Source organism: Artemia sp. Qi Xiang Cuo, chromosome 9 (genome assembly GCF_049724085.1).
Source record: "Artemia sp. Qi Xiang Cuo chromosome 9, ASM4972408v1, whole genome shotgun sequence".
Classification (NCBI taxonomy): Eukaryota; Metazoa; Arthropoda; class Branchiopoda; order Anostraca; family Artemiidae; genus Artemia; species Artemia sp. Qi Xiang Cuo.
In genome coordinates this window covers 49,164,075-49,179,219 of record NC_142802.1, presented here as the reverse complement: position 1 = coordinate 49,179,219, position 15,145 = coordinate 49,164,075, and the positions used below count along the sequence as shown (strand labels likewise).

General features: G+C 35.8%; 1 protein-coding gene across 1 annotated transcript in view; it reads left to right on the top strand.

The window, feature by feature from the left end:
• Positions 1-740: 740 nt before the first annotated feature.
• pont (RuvB-like helicase pontin) overlaps positions 741-15,145 on the top strand; it is a 45,398-nt gene continuing 30,993 nt past the window's right edge. The window contains exons 1-2 of the mRNA XM_089094074.1: positions 741-872; positions 10,750-11,023. Of these exons, the coding sequence (XP_088950200.1) occupies positions 10,754-11,023 (270 nt within the window). The 5' untranslated portion in view covers positions 741-872; positions 10,750-10,753. The remainder of the gene's footprint in view (positions 873-10,749; positions 11,024-15,145) is intronic.

Sequence of the window (15,145 nt, the reverse complement as noted above, 5' to 3'; positions counted from 1 at the left end):
GTGATAATTGTAGTGAGATAGAAAGTATTTTCCATTATGTTGTTGAATGTAAGGAGTATGAAAATTTGAGAAAAGAAATGATGAATTTGTGCAAAAAGGAAAATTTAGGAGAATTTTCAGTAGTACTTGCATTAGGAATTTTGATTGATGATGATTCTTTGAAGTATAGGATGACAGACCTGTTTATTAAGTTTATACAGGAAAGTGGTAGAGAAAATGATTTTATCTGATGCTGATAGTAATGTAATTGCTGTATTGTCAGTGTTGAAAAAGGGATTGATCTTGTATGTATAATAGGTTTGATTGATGGTTTTAGCAATGATATATGTCCGTGTTAAACTATCACGGTTAAACTAAGAAAAAAGCTAAACTAAAATAGGAAAAGTAAAATCTTATCAAAATTAGTTAGCTAAATAAGGAAGCTAATATTGGTGCGTACATAACACAGGCACGTACTTGGATTTTTTTTTCTTTCTTGGGCTTAATAAAGGTGATGCCCCATCATCAATTTAATTAAAAGTATAGTTTATCCCTTTGGTAATCTTGTGCCGCGGGTAATACCGCAGCACTTGGACAGTGCCTGATTTCGGACACCATTAAAAAAAAAAAAAAAGAAAAAAAAAAAAAAATCCTACTATAAAGGAAGTACAATCTACTATTAGGAAGATTGTCTTTTCTTTTTAGATTGAAGCTGAGTTGTATTAATTGAAGCTGAGTTGTATTAAGTTGTATTGAAAGTATTTGCAGCTAATGGCGTTGTGCTGAGAAGGAAGAAAATTAGTCATATTGAAAGAAGTCTCAACTGACATTGCTGTCAAGAGGAGACTCAAATCTCTCAGATCAGAATACTTGATAAATCAATCAAGTCAAAGGTTTAGAGTAACTTGAAATAAGAATGTTTTCCGTCTATTAAATTAATTACGTAATGGACATCCACCACATGGCTAATACGGGAGTAAAGTTCATTTGTAATGCAAAGGGATGTTATATTTAGTTTGAGGATGCAATTCTAGGTATAGCCTGTATTTGCACATTAGGGGGGGGGTACATATTCTGTGGATATAGCTAGCCTACAGGTTCTAAGAAATTCATGAATTTCTTAGGCAAGAAGTGAAGATAAAGGCTCTCCCCCTGCAAAATGTGCTAACTAGCCTAGGATTATTCTGCATGTTATGGAGTATAATAGGCTATGTTTCCTTATGTCCAGCTGGGCTCCTAGGCTGAAAATAGCCTACTGGCTGGTCAGTTGGCTAATTCAAAGATTTGTATAGGCTATATAGCCTATACACTGTCAAATTAGCCATCTGGTGGTATCCCATTGGTGATAGACCTGAGGCTATCACAAGGGTAAAAATTTACAATTGTGACTCTTGATAAGGAGAGATGTTAAAAAAAAACAATTCTTACTTTCAAATATGTATAATGATCCTTGTTAACATATTATTCAAGGGGAGAACCTTTATCTCCAAGTCTTTCCTCTTTTTTCTTTTGTTTTCCAACTTAAAAGAAACAAAATTTATATTTTTGCATGCTTTCAATGCAATATGTAAATCTTTTGAAATTGTTGCTATAAATTTGTTTTTTAGATGACATTTAACTGGCATGAATCTCCTTCTTAAGTTCCATTTTTTTAAACAAAATTTAAAAATACAGTTCTAAGACATTGATGAATATTTTAGAACCTATCTACTAACAGATTATATATCCTTACCCCCCTAATGGGCAAATATATACTGAAATTTGCATTCTGAATTTAAATATAACAAAATGAACTTTAACTTAACCCCTAAATATATCCAAATCAGGGTATATATTTTCACATCATGGGGGTAGGGATAGAATTTGTCTGTGATGCATATGAAGGTTATATTTAGACTCAAAATGCAATTTTGAGTATATATTTGCACACAATGGGGGTGGGGGTATATATTCTGTTAATATATAGGTTCTAAGATATTCAGCAATGTCTTAGAACTGTATTTTAAAATTTGGTTTAAAAAAACAGAACTCAATATGGGGATTGAACACCATCTATAAAAACAAACTTATAGGCTGCTTTCTCATTATATGGGCACTTCAGCTATAGACAGTCAAATGAATGCAGTAATGGAGACTCATAAAGTGGGTAATTCTTATCTAAGTTGACCAAAGAGTGTCATGGGTGCCCATACGGGGGGGGGGGCAAGGGCTGCCCCCCCTGGCTGAATCACTGTGTCATAAATTTGTATTAATTTAAAGAATTTTCCACAGAATAAGTTTTCAAAGAAAAGTAAAGAGCTTTTTTAAGCCAAAAATGGGCAGAAATAAAGTCTAATAATGTTCCAAGTGTAAAACTACCACAAATCACTATCAACAATTAAATGAAACTAAAAAAAAAACAGAAATTATAATAAATAGCCAAGTCAAACTCAAAATGAGCAAAAATTAACATTACTAGGGCTGATGAGCCCTATGCCTTCTCAAAACCAGAACATAACTTAGGTTTTACTGAAAAAACGTAAAATGACCAAGGATTGTCAGTTTAATTTTCCTATACTGATATTTATTCCTTTAAATAAAAAATGGGTAAAAAAGGTGAGAAAAAAAGTTTTTTACTTATTTAAGTAAGAAAAAGTGAAAACATTTATATGTATTTTGTTTTCAGTAAAGTGCAAATTATGTTCTGGTCTTGAGAAGGCATGGGGGTTATCAGCCCTACTAATGTTAATTTTTGCTTGTTTTGAGTTTGACTTGGCTATTCATTCTAATTTCTGTTCCTTTTGAGTTTCATTTATTTGTTGATAGTCATTTGTGTTAGTTTTAATCTTGGATGATTACTTGACTTCATTTTTGGCTTAATGGAGCTCTGTACTTTTCTTTGAAAAGCTTGTTTTGTGGAAAAAGTTTTTTTTTTAGATGAATTCATTTTTTATTGAAAAAGTCATTTTCATGAAAAAAAATAATATTTTGTATCTTTTTTTTTTCTATACAAATCCATAGTTTGGCATAATTGTGGGGGTTTACATGCCCAATATTCCTAAAGGTATAGTTGCTGGACCATTCTACTATGCTGAACAAAATAGTTGTCTCAAAATTTTGACTATATATATTTGGGAAATAAATCGGCTTAAGAGATGGGCTGATTTCCCTCCAATCTCTTTTTTACTCTTAGAAATGATCCTAGAACTTTTAATTTTGAATTGAATTAGCTTCTTTAAATGTTTCAATGATATTTTTAGCTATTTTAGAGTGGTGCTGCCTATGATATGGCTTATACACCTTTTTGAAAACCTGCATGTATACAATTTTTTTGTTTAATTGGAATGCCCCCTAAACACTTCCTAGAAGTTTCACCTTAATACTCTAAGCATCATTAAGTTACAGTAACTGTAGTTGTAGTATTAAAAGTATACACATAGTGCTTTCTGGCTAGTTCACAATCCCCCACAACTTACTCTTAAATATTTAACTTAATAATATAAATTGTTCTTGGGATATTGCTTTGTCACCTTTTTGAAAGTTCACATGCTCATAGTTTGTTTTGATTTAGTTCAACATCCACCTAAATATTTCTTATATTTGATTACTGAAGATATTGTTATATTCTCTTTGGGCTATTGGCTACAACATGGCTGTCTTGCAAGTTTGATCAAATGTGTTTGGGAGAAGAGGATATCAAGGAGAGGGGGGGGGGGCTATTTTTGCTCCATTATGCTTGACTCTTAAAATGAAACTAGAAGTATGCATTTCCAATCAAATGAGACTCCTCTAAAGTTCACAATACCACCACTTCATAAAAACCTTACATCCCCCAGGAGTATAACATAAAACCCTTATCCCCATACTTTGGGGTGTTGTGTCAACCCCAAAGGCCGTGCTATGAGATCTTTGGTCTAATTTTGAAAAAAGGGCTATCTTAAAGTTTCTATTGGATGCGTTCGGGGAAAATAGAACATGGGATGGGGTATAGCTAACCTCCAATAAATTTGACTCTTAAAAATGGCTCTTCAACCTCCAATTTCCAATCCAGTGAGCCCCCTCCAAAGTGTCCCTCAGGGCACTCTTAAATGCCCTCAGGGCATACCTTACAATCCTTGCCCTGAGGACCATGAGGAGGTTCTCGTCCTGAAAGACATAATTTCTGGACTTTTAAACTATGTCAAACAAAATAACTATATCAAGATTTTGACTGGAAGTGTTTGGGGAAACGATGACCATAGGGCGGGGGGGTTTGCCCTCCAATCACTTTTGACTATTAAAGAAGGTACTAGTCCTTTCAGTTACCAACCAACTGAGCACTTTAAAGTTTCTACAACAACAAATGGCCATCTTAAAATCTCTATCAGATGCGTTTTTGGAAAATACAATGTGTGTGTGTGTGGGGGGGGGGGGGTATTTGACTTCTGATCACTTAACTCTTAAAAAGAGCAGTATAACTTCTGATTACCAATCCAATGAGCCCTCTTGAAGTTAAAACAACAACAATTTCTATAAAAACCTTATATCTCCCCATGGCATAACTTACAACCCTTGACCTGAGGGCTATATGGGGGGGGGAGTTATCCTCAAAAACATCATTTCTGTACCTTTCAACTACACTGAACAAAATGGCTATCTATTAAATTATGATTGAATTTGTTTGGGGAAATGATTGGTGTATGAGGAGGGGGCTGGATGACCTCCAATCACTTTCAACTGTTAAAAAGGCCAGTAGAACTTCTGATTACCAACCAAATGAGCCCCCTTCCTATAAAAAACCTTATATCCCCACAGGCCATAACTTACAACCCTTGCTCTGAGGTTTGTGGGGGGGGGTCATTTTCAAAGTCATAATTTCCAGACCTTAAAACTACACTGAACAAAATGTCTATCTCAAAATTTTGATTGGATGTGTTTGGGGAAGTGATTGACGTGGGAGAGGGGGAGATGGCTGCCCTCAGTGAGGTCTTTTGGAGTTCCTATGACATTTCTTTCTATAAGAAGTGCCCTGGTCTAAAAATAAACAATATATTGTGCCCACATCCCTCTTTACTTAGGCAGTGCTATCACGCTGCCTAAGTAAATGCTGATTAGACCAGGTAAGCCCCCCCCTAAAATTCAGTTTTTGGGCGCCCATGAAGAGTGTGGTTTCTCATTGAATTTACAATATTTAAACTGTTGTTTTTGGGGGTTTAGGGGGAGAAAAAGGTACCTAGGTTAGGTTATGTATTTAATATATGCAATGCTTTAACCTCCTCCCCCCCCCCGAATGTCCAAATATATAGCCCAAATTTGTTTATAAACTATTATATATACATCCTATTTTATTTCATTTCATTAACATTAACCAAACTTAACTTTTTAGAAGTGCCCATATAATGGGAAAGTAGCCCTTATAGCAATAATTTCAAAAGATCTACACATTTTCTCAAAGCATGGTGAAAATTTATATTTTTTTCTTTTAAGTTGGAGAAAGAGGAAAGATTTGAGAATAAAGCTTCTCCCCTTGGATAATATGTTAACCAGGATCATTATACATATTTGAAACTAAGAATTGTTTTTTTTTTTAACATGTCTCCTTATCAGGAGTCACAATTGTAAATTTTTACCCTATAGACTTGGCCTGCATTCTGTAGGATATAAAAATAATGGTAAAATTCCACTTAACCTACTTTTGGCTATCTTGGAAAGGGGTTAGGTTATGAAAATAAAACTTTCAGGGATGAGTCTATAGGCTAGGGTATGTCCCAGGAATGTGTTTTGAAGTAGGCTACCTACCTCTACTCCTTCTCCCTCTAGAGTGTCCTGACCTTTGATGACCTTACCTAGAAGGGCATATTTTCGGAAATACCATTTATCCTTTTTTGATGTATATACAGTGTTTTAGTTTTATTCACATATTAACAGAAAGCTGATTTTCTTCTGATTCTAAAAATGTAACTTTTATTGCTTGATATTTATTCTATAAATCAAAAATATTAAATATGTTTTTTTTTTCTTTTTAATTGCTTGTCAAAACAGAAACCACATTTTTAATTTATGCTGAACAATTATTGGTATAAATTTCAACAAGAAGACAAGGCTCTTGTTACTACCCTTACATTGCATCATGCTGTAGTAAATAGGGGTGGTCCAAGAACCTATTTCTATTTTTCCAGAATGCTCAAGAAAGGTGATCTTTCCCAAAAAAGGTCTTTTACCCTAGGCTTACCACTAAGATCCTTATTTTACTCCCCTCTTAATCTCCTCTGACAATACACCTCACCCACCTCTGATGGGCGCATATATAGCCTTAATAATGTCTTTCTTTGTTGTTGTTTCCATGGTTTGACCCAGTGTATAATGGGTAGGCCTATCGGGTATATAGACTTAAAGACATTCAGTTTAACCTGACTGATTATGATATCATTTTGATGGACTTTGTCCTAAAAGACACAGCATAGGATATGCAAAAGCATGGAATCAAATGGGAAAGTAAAACCCTCTAAGACTTAGATTATGCTGATGATTTGAGTGTCCTAGATAAAAATGATACCAAAATGAATGGTTTTAGATATTTTGAGAGCTCAAGGCACAAGAATAGGCTTGAAAATCAATTTTAAGAGGACTAAGTTGCATAGTCTGGGAATAAGTGAAGCTAAAGAGGTGATGTTCAGTAACCCAAAGATCAATCAAGTGGCTATACTTTTCCAACATTCACTTGATCATATGAAAGTCCCCTCCTGATGAGAACTAGCCTAATTTTAAAAAAGCGGGATAGATCCAAAGCTGAAAACTATAGATCTATCCACCTCACATCTACTGCCATGAAAATCCTTGAGAGGATTGTTTATAACATGCTTCTTCAACACCTTGTTAATAATGGTATCATCTCCAACAAGCAACATGGCTTATGCTTTCATATGGGCCTGCTAAGAATTAATAACTACCAGCACCATTGAAAGTGCATTGCTTCCCAGTCAAATTAAAGAACTCAAGACAAGCCATGTTTTGATTTCAAGATTCTGTAGGGTGTCCACATACTACTCATTTCTTTAAGTTAATCTCCAAAGTGTGCTCCTGTGCAAAGCTTTGGTTTTCTGTTTGGAAAGATAATGATTGTCTTAGGTTGGGTGTTTTGAATGATATTTGGCTTTATACAAAAAAGTATTTTTGCTAGTGAGCTAGTTTGTCACTGTGCAGGCCTTGTTGATTCGTATTTGCTTAGAGTTTTTGCCCAATTCCATTTGGAAATCCCTTGCTCCCCCAAATACCATATCCTCAAACACTCCCAAAGCTTCTGATATCCCCTATCTGAGTGGAAAACAAATTTTTCAAATGAATTTGCTGCACCAGATCCAACTTTAGAGTATAAATATGAATCTGAACTTGATGAATTTCTGTCAGTTTACCTGGAGTCTCACTATGTTGTTAAAATGCAAGCCATAATAATGGCAGTCTTCAAGCTCAAATGGAAAACTTTGTTCAGTATAGATAATATCAGTGCTCATGTCACACCTAGGATTGCTCGTGCAGATGATTTTGATACTTTTACATTACTGTTGTCTTTTTGCATTAGGGATCTCACTCCTATCCCCAAGAAAGGCAAATCTAAAATTCAGTGTTTGACCTTTAGGCCTATAACAAGGCCTCCGCCTGTTTATTTGACCTTTAGACCTATTTACTACATTTGGTAAACTGTTTGAGCTGCTTTTTGTTGATGAGTTAAAGGAGAAATGTAGCATTCTGCCACACCAGTTTGGTCTTCAGAATAAAATAGGGTGCGTTGATGCCCTTAGTGTTGTAGCTAATGTCCTAATAGAGGCTGAACTGGCCCAAGAAAGTCTTGTTCTAGCAGTACACAATACTAGGCATGCATTTGACTCATTGGTACACAGAGCCATGCTCCTCAATCTGGCAAAAACAGGTGTTCATGCCTCTATTATTCATACCTTGAAAAATTTATATTTGCAGCTTAAAGTACACATCAAAATTACAAATCCATTTAACTTGCCAGTTTCCAGTTCAACCTAATCTAACATGTGCTCCAGGAAATTGACTTTCTTGTCCAGTAGCCCACCAAATGATCTGAATAGTTATGTTTCTGTTTATAAAGGTATGCTTCAAGGTGCTATCACTTTGCCTACTCTTTTTAACAATGGTGCCCTAGATGTTCAATAAAAATGCTTATGCTCATGCATTGAGGCAGCAACAAACATGAGACTTATCTGTTATGCAGATGATGTCCTTAATCTTAGCAGGTCGTTAGAGCATATTGAAAAAAAAATTTCAGCATACCTGAGAGTGAATATTCCAAATTGGGACTGGAATTTAATTCTGAGAAATCTGATGTTCTTCTATTTAATTGTGGTAATTCGGGTCCCACACCATCAGTCCAACTGGGGCTATCTTTAGGAAAGCCAGTTGAAAAACTTGTTTATCTTTGTCTACCAATTGGCCCATCCATAAAGCCAACCCATCTGCTGTTGATTTCCCATCTTATGCATCTTATGATTCAGTTGTCCAAAATAAAAATTGTTTTAACCCAATAATCCTTGCTAAATTATATAATTCACTACCACATTTTCTATACACAGCACCATTTTGGAAGATTTTGACAAAAACATATAAGCATAAACTCCATTCAGTATATTTCAAATTTGCAAAATATTTACTTCATTTACCGCTGTGGACCCAAAATTCAGTATCAATCCGTAATTATAAAATAGCCAGCCCAGCAATAGCTCTATCAAAACCTATTTCGAAACAATTGCAAAATCAGTTTCCATCCATGGTATCCCCTTCTTATACAGTGATATTTAAAGTTGTATGTCTGTAAAAGTTGTTCAGTGTTTTTTAGATGTTCTTTATTAATTGTACTGATTGTTGTGTTGTCTATTTTTTTTTCTTTCTTTTATTCCTGTTTTTTTCTTGTGTTCTCTATACACCCCATCTTTGTGTACTTTTGTATTGTATGATGGGTTAGAATAAATATATCCAAAGGTGTCACCATTCATTTGGCCATAATAATCATCAGCACTAATGCACTATGACAGATAACAAGACATCCTCCCCCATTCATCTCTCAATTTGCACCCATGGTAAAGACCTTATAGTCACTATAGTTAAATTCCTAAAGCTTTTCAAACACTCTGCATTAACCACCTCAAGAGCAAACTTTAGCCTTGAACTTATTAAAAGAACTAGCACAAGCAAGTCATGTATAATCTTTCTGAAGCTGTATAAGGCAATTGTGAGGCCAGTTTTGTATTTTGGAACCTCCCTTGCTGGTCCCTTTTACAAAAATGATATATAAAGCATGCAAAGGAGGATCACAAAATTTATCTCTAGACTTGGAAAGAAACCATGTAGTGGAAGGCTATCAAGCTACCATTTTTGGCTTTTTAATGTAGGTGCAGCAATATTCTACAGACGCACAAATATGTTAACCAACACCAAAGAAGGTCTTTACTCAGGTACCCAATGAAGGACAAAAACAAGGTCACTCCAAAAAGCTTCATAAGCCCTCAGTTAACCAAAGAATTAGACAAGCTTTTATTTTAGCCAAAGCACTATCAATTATTGGAAGTGTTTAAGTGAGGAGATCATATTTTCAACATCACTATCAATGATTTCTGTTGTATAATATGCCCTTACCTATTTACCTAAACCTCCTCCAAGCTCACTGATTTCTGATGAGCTTGAATAAGTTTTGTGGTCTAAAAGTGAAACTTCAAGAGTTAGATCTAAAGACCAAAGAAGATTAAGGATGTTATAGGGCAGAGTACCAATGGTATGTTGTCTAATATACCCTTAGAATCTCCATATTAGTGCCTATTTGACAATAAGAAAATTGGTCCAATAAATGGATTGCCTATCAACTAGGACCTGTCGTCAAGCGAATTCCCATTGAATTCAAGCAAAATATATCTTGATGTATGTAACCTCAGTAAAGGTTGGATAGTCAATATGGTTAGACATAAAACGGTAACTATGCAGAATTGGTTTTAGCAGGGGCTACTTTTCAATGGTTCTTGGCGTTTGCCCCCCCCCCCTCCCCGGAAAATACCCCCCTGTTGAAATTAAGGCTTTCCAAATTTGAGAATTTTATTTGAGTTTTATTTTTTTATTTCCATAGGGGACGAATTTTAGTACTAAAATTCGAGGACATACCAGTTTTTTCGTTACTTTAGAAATAAATTTGGGCTATATATTTGCAAATTAGGGGGGGGGGGCGGAGGTAAAGTATAGCGGGTCTGCATACAAAATGTGTTGTTACAATAATTCTGTATATTAGATAGATAGACAAAGGATTGCATTTCAAAGCCAAATATACGACCATTAACACAGTAAAATGATATAAATGAAAGGCACAAATAACATAAGATACTAATAGCAATCATCATAAAACGTATCATTGAAATAAAAGATTAATACAATAATAGTACTTAATACTTAGAAAAGCAGTCATTGAAAAAAAAAAACACTTAACACTTGGAAAAAACACATAAATGAAACACATAATACTTTTTTTTTTTTTTTTTTTTTTTTGAAAAATTTCCAACGAAAATTTTGTAATTTTTTAGTTTTCAAATGTTCATTCTCTGTGTTGACAGTTAAAATAGCTACCAGAAACATAAAAAAATATGCCTTCAGCAAGCTCATATTTCCAATGTTAATATAATTAAAATCAAAAAGAAGGAAAGCCAAATCCTGTTGGATGAAATGTATGTCTCCAAAGATTTTTGGCTTTGGTCAGTTTGATGATGCTAACTGTGACAATCATTATGACACAAGAATTTTTCATTTCAGGAAAATGAAAATTGAAGAAGTGAAATCAACAGTCAAAGCACAGAGAATTTCTACTCATTCCCATGTTAAGGGCTTAGGACTGGATGAAAATGGACTGGCTATTCAAAATGCAGCAGGTTTAGTAGGACAACAACAGGCCCGAGAAGCAGCTGGAATTGTGGTTGACCTAATTAAAGCTAAAAGAATGTCAGGGAGAGCTGTTCTTTTTGCTGGACCACCTGGAACAGGAAAAACAGCTATAGCTTTAGCAGTTTCCCAAGAGCTTGGAAACAAGGTATAGTAAATCAGAGCTTTTGCAGAAATGCTGTTTTTAGATAGAAAGTAGATAGAAAGATAGAATATGGGCATTACTTGGTTACTCTTTGCTGCTTTCTTACTTGAGACATTCTTTGGAAGTTTTTAGGGGTTGACATCTTCATTTGTCATTGTACATTTCGAAAAAAAACAATCACATAATGACTGAAAACGAGATAGGTCCTGAATTGTTACGAGAAGAGCTAAGTTTTTATTCTTTTCAATAATTAGTTAAGTCCTGACTCAATGAAAAAAAAACAAGGTAAGTCCAAGCTGCAGTTCCTCCTCCCCTCTGTCAACTTTTTAGAAGAAAGATACATAAGTAGCAGGTGTCTAATCAGGAAAAGCACTGTGATTGTCAATCTGGATGATTGCTGGCACTTGATAGACCTATGATTGCTCCAACACCACACCATTACCATTTTATCAGAATGGTAAGCAGGTTTGTTTACTGATTAGCTTGAAACTTCTGGGTCAAGCATCTTGGCCCTAGGATACAGAAGTGGATGCTAATTATCAACCCATCTACCTTTGCCCAAAAATTTTAGACCATTGAACTTTATTGTTCAGCTCATAGCATGCTTCACAGTTTCTTAGTTCAAAGATTGTCTCCATCACAGAGGGTTGCCCAAAAGCAAGAATCCTTAAAACATATTCATTATCAAAGCAAGAGCTAGATGCTGATGCTAAGTGTCTATTATTGGTTTTTATATGCATTTGAGGGCGCACTAATCATTTTCCATCTCTATCACAGAGGAAGACTTATGATAAAAAAAATATTGGTACCATGTTCACCTTTTTTTTGTGTGTGGGGGGGGGGGGTCATATACTTCGACTAGCTAGAGTACTTTTTGTTCCCAATTCATGAACGTTAAGGAAAATCATCTTCATTTAAGCGGCTATGCAACGATTTTAAAGAATTTGAGAAGCAGTGCGTAGTTTCGTAATTATTAGTGTAGTGTTTTTGTGAGAATAGTGGTGATAGACGCAGAACAAAATTATCGCTATTTAACTTGACTTACTTGACTTAATTCCCATCCGTCCTTGAAGGTCGTCTTGGGGCCTCTTTCTTCTTAATGGCGTGAATGTGCCTTCTGTATGCTTAACGGTCTTCTGCTAGGCGAAGAAGGTCCGAGAGGCGGTGAGGTGCAAAGTTTTCCTTCCACCTTTTTGGGGGACGACAACGAGGATGAGAAACCGTGAATTTGGCCTTCGAAGGTGATTTTCGGGAGACAGGACCGACTCATCTGTTGTACGTGACCGAGCTATTAAAGTTGCTGGAGCTGGATCTTCATGAGAATTGTTTGTTGTACTTTAAAGCGCTCGAGAAGTTCGACATTTGAGATTCTATCAAGGTAAGTGGTCCCGGCGATGCGGCGGAGGCACTTAGTTTCAAATGCTGTGAGTCGACGATTGTCATTTACCTTCAGCGTCCATGTTTCACATGAGTAGATTGCGATAGGGATGATCAGGGTATCGAAAAGTCGTGTCTTAAGCCGCAGAGAAAAATCCTTGCTTCGCCATATGGACATAAGGGTCTTGAAACTGGAACTCGCGAGGGCGAGACGTCTTTTAATGTCTGTTGATAGACTGTTGTCGCTGGTGATCAGACTACCGAGGTAAGGGAACTCGTCGACCCACTGGATACTCTCTCCATTAAGTTTCAGGTCTGGCTTAACTGTATCCTGCGGCTTTCGTGAGCAACACATAGCCTTTGATTTTGATACATTTATGATCATTCCAAAAGAACTAGTGGCTTCGAGGACGTCGTTAGGAACGGCTTGTAGATCCTCGGGTGTTTCAGCCATTTCGTCGATATCGTCGGCGTAGGCTAGCTTATCTGTCTGAACCCCCCCCCCCCCTATATGGGCGCCGCAAGTTGTTTCCACCAGGGATAAGACTGCTGTGAGGAAAAGGTTGAAGAGCTCTGGAGACAAGAGGCATCCTTGAAGGACACCTGCGGAAGTCTGGAAACTGTCAGTGAGACCTTCACTAGTCATGACGCGACTACCAAATTTGGAGTACATATCTTTGATAAGATCTACTAGGTTTCATGGGATTCCGTAATTGAGGAGGATGTGCCATAGGCCATTTCTCCAAATAAGGTCAAATGCTTGCCTAAAGTCGATGAAGAGCTGATACAGGTCGCGACCGAATTCCAGATATTTCTCTAAAATTTGGCGAACAAATAAAAATTTGGTCAACGGTCGATCTCCCAGGGTGAAAACCGGCTTGGTATTCTTGGATGACTAAGGATAACACGGCTTTGATCCGTTGGAGTATATTTCGGGTGAAGATCTTGGCAGTTTGACTTGTTAGGCTAATAGGACGGTAATTATCACATATCGCCTTTGACCCCTTCTTGTGTAGCGGAACAATTGTGGCTTCGCACCAAGAAGTTGGGAAATGACTCTTTTGCCAGGCAGCGGATACAATCTTGTGGAAAAGATCTATAAGTGGTTCACACCGGACTTTCAGCAGTTCTGCCTGTATTCTGTCCGGGCCTGGGGCCTTGTTAGTCTTCAGCGCTTGGATGGCATCCTCGACCTCGGAACGGAGAAGAGGTGGGCTGGGGTCTGAGACAGTAACGGGTATAATTGTTGCTATGTATAATAGCAATAAATAATAGGTGCTATGTTTTGAGACAAAATTAATGCACCCTTAGTTTGAGTATGCTATGTTTTTGGAAATAATCACAGGTATTTGGTTAGGTTGAAGTTTTGGTCCAAAGTAACACAAAATTAACATATATGTAGGGTGTGTTTTAACACTAAGAACATTGATTGAGTGGCAGCAAATAGTGACTAACGTTGGTTTTAAGCAGAAGCAGTATATTTTCCACTGTCTCGAGTTATAATTTTTCTTTTTTTATTGAAGAAAATTGTTCTTGGAACCAACCCTTTTAAAAGTTTTGATGGTTGACTATTACCAAGTTTAATAAATTACAGATAAACAAACCTGGAGAATTTTTCACACAATACTTCACGGCATAGGCTGCTGCAGAATTTAACGTTGGCTAGACAATATAACTTTAGTTTACCCTGGTTTTGTGATCACTTTCGTATCTTTTTTCTAATCTTTATTTATAAAACCTTACCAAAAAAAGCAAAAAAGGAAGCAATTTTCTCTTTTCTGTCTTACTTGTGTTAGTCATTTAGTTGCCTTTTTTCTTCAGTGATATACCTATTCCTATTCAAATCATTATATTTATTTTTGTATTATTTGGTTCTTGCAGGGATCACTTGCATTTTTTATTTTTGAACATTGATGAAGATGGTCTAAGTGTATATTATAAGAAGTGCAAAAGATACAAAGTAAATAAAATCTCTAGAGTTTGCTAAAAAGAAAATGCTGATCAAGGAGAGATTCCTTGTTTTGCAGATCATTTGTCCTTCCTTCTCAGTTACTATGTATAAAAGAAGATTCACAATGAGATACAATTTATACTAATCTTGGAATCATGCAAATCTCAACCCATTCACAGTTGAGTTGTAGCTAGTATCTAAAGCTAGACATAGCCAAACTGAAGTTCACTTCTTTCGAAATTAGTTAAGGCTTACCATTTAAATTTATTTGTAAATTTTAATTGGCTAACATCTTCATAATTACTACTCGAAATTAGTCTATGGGTGGATTTTAGAATGTAAATCAACAGTTGAACCTGGTCATGACAGTTAAACAGTTGAACGTTGACTAATGGCGCTAGTGCATTGTGAGTGAGGTTGAAAGAGGACGATGAAATGGGATCTTTAGCATTCCACTAAATAGGCTAGTTGTACCTTCTTATGAGTCGTAGTTGATAATGGTTGGCCATTTACCTGTTTTTATTTTATAAGTAATTTGTGTTTTTCAATCGGAAAATTACGTTGTATGGGTACAATATTCTTTCTTTTTAACGATTTACGCTTATTATTCACAACCATGTCTGATTTTGGTTACTGTGGAAGCGTTTTGCTATCTTTTGCTGTTTTCCTTAATATAAGAACATGCCTGGACTACCCTTGTTGAAGTACGTACATGTTTGTAACAAAATTAGTAAAGTGAATAGTTCTTTTTTTTCGGATATTTCTACTATTTAAATTGTCAAAACCTTAATGCTATT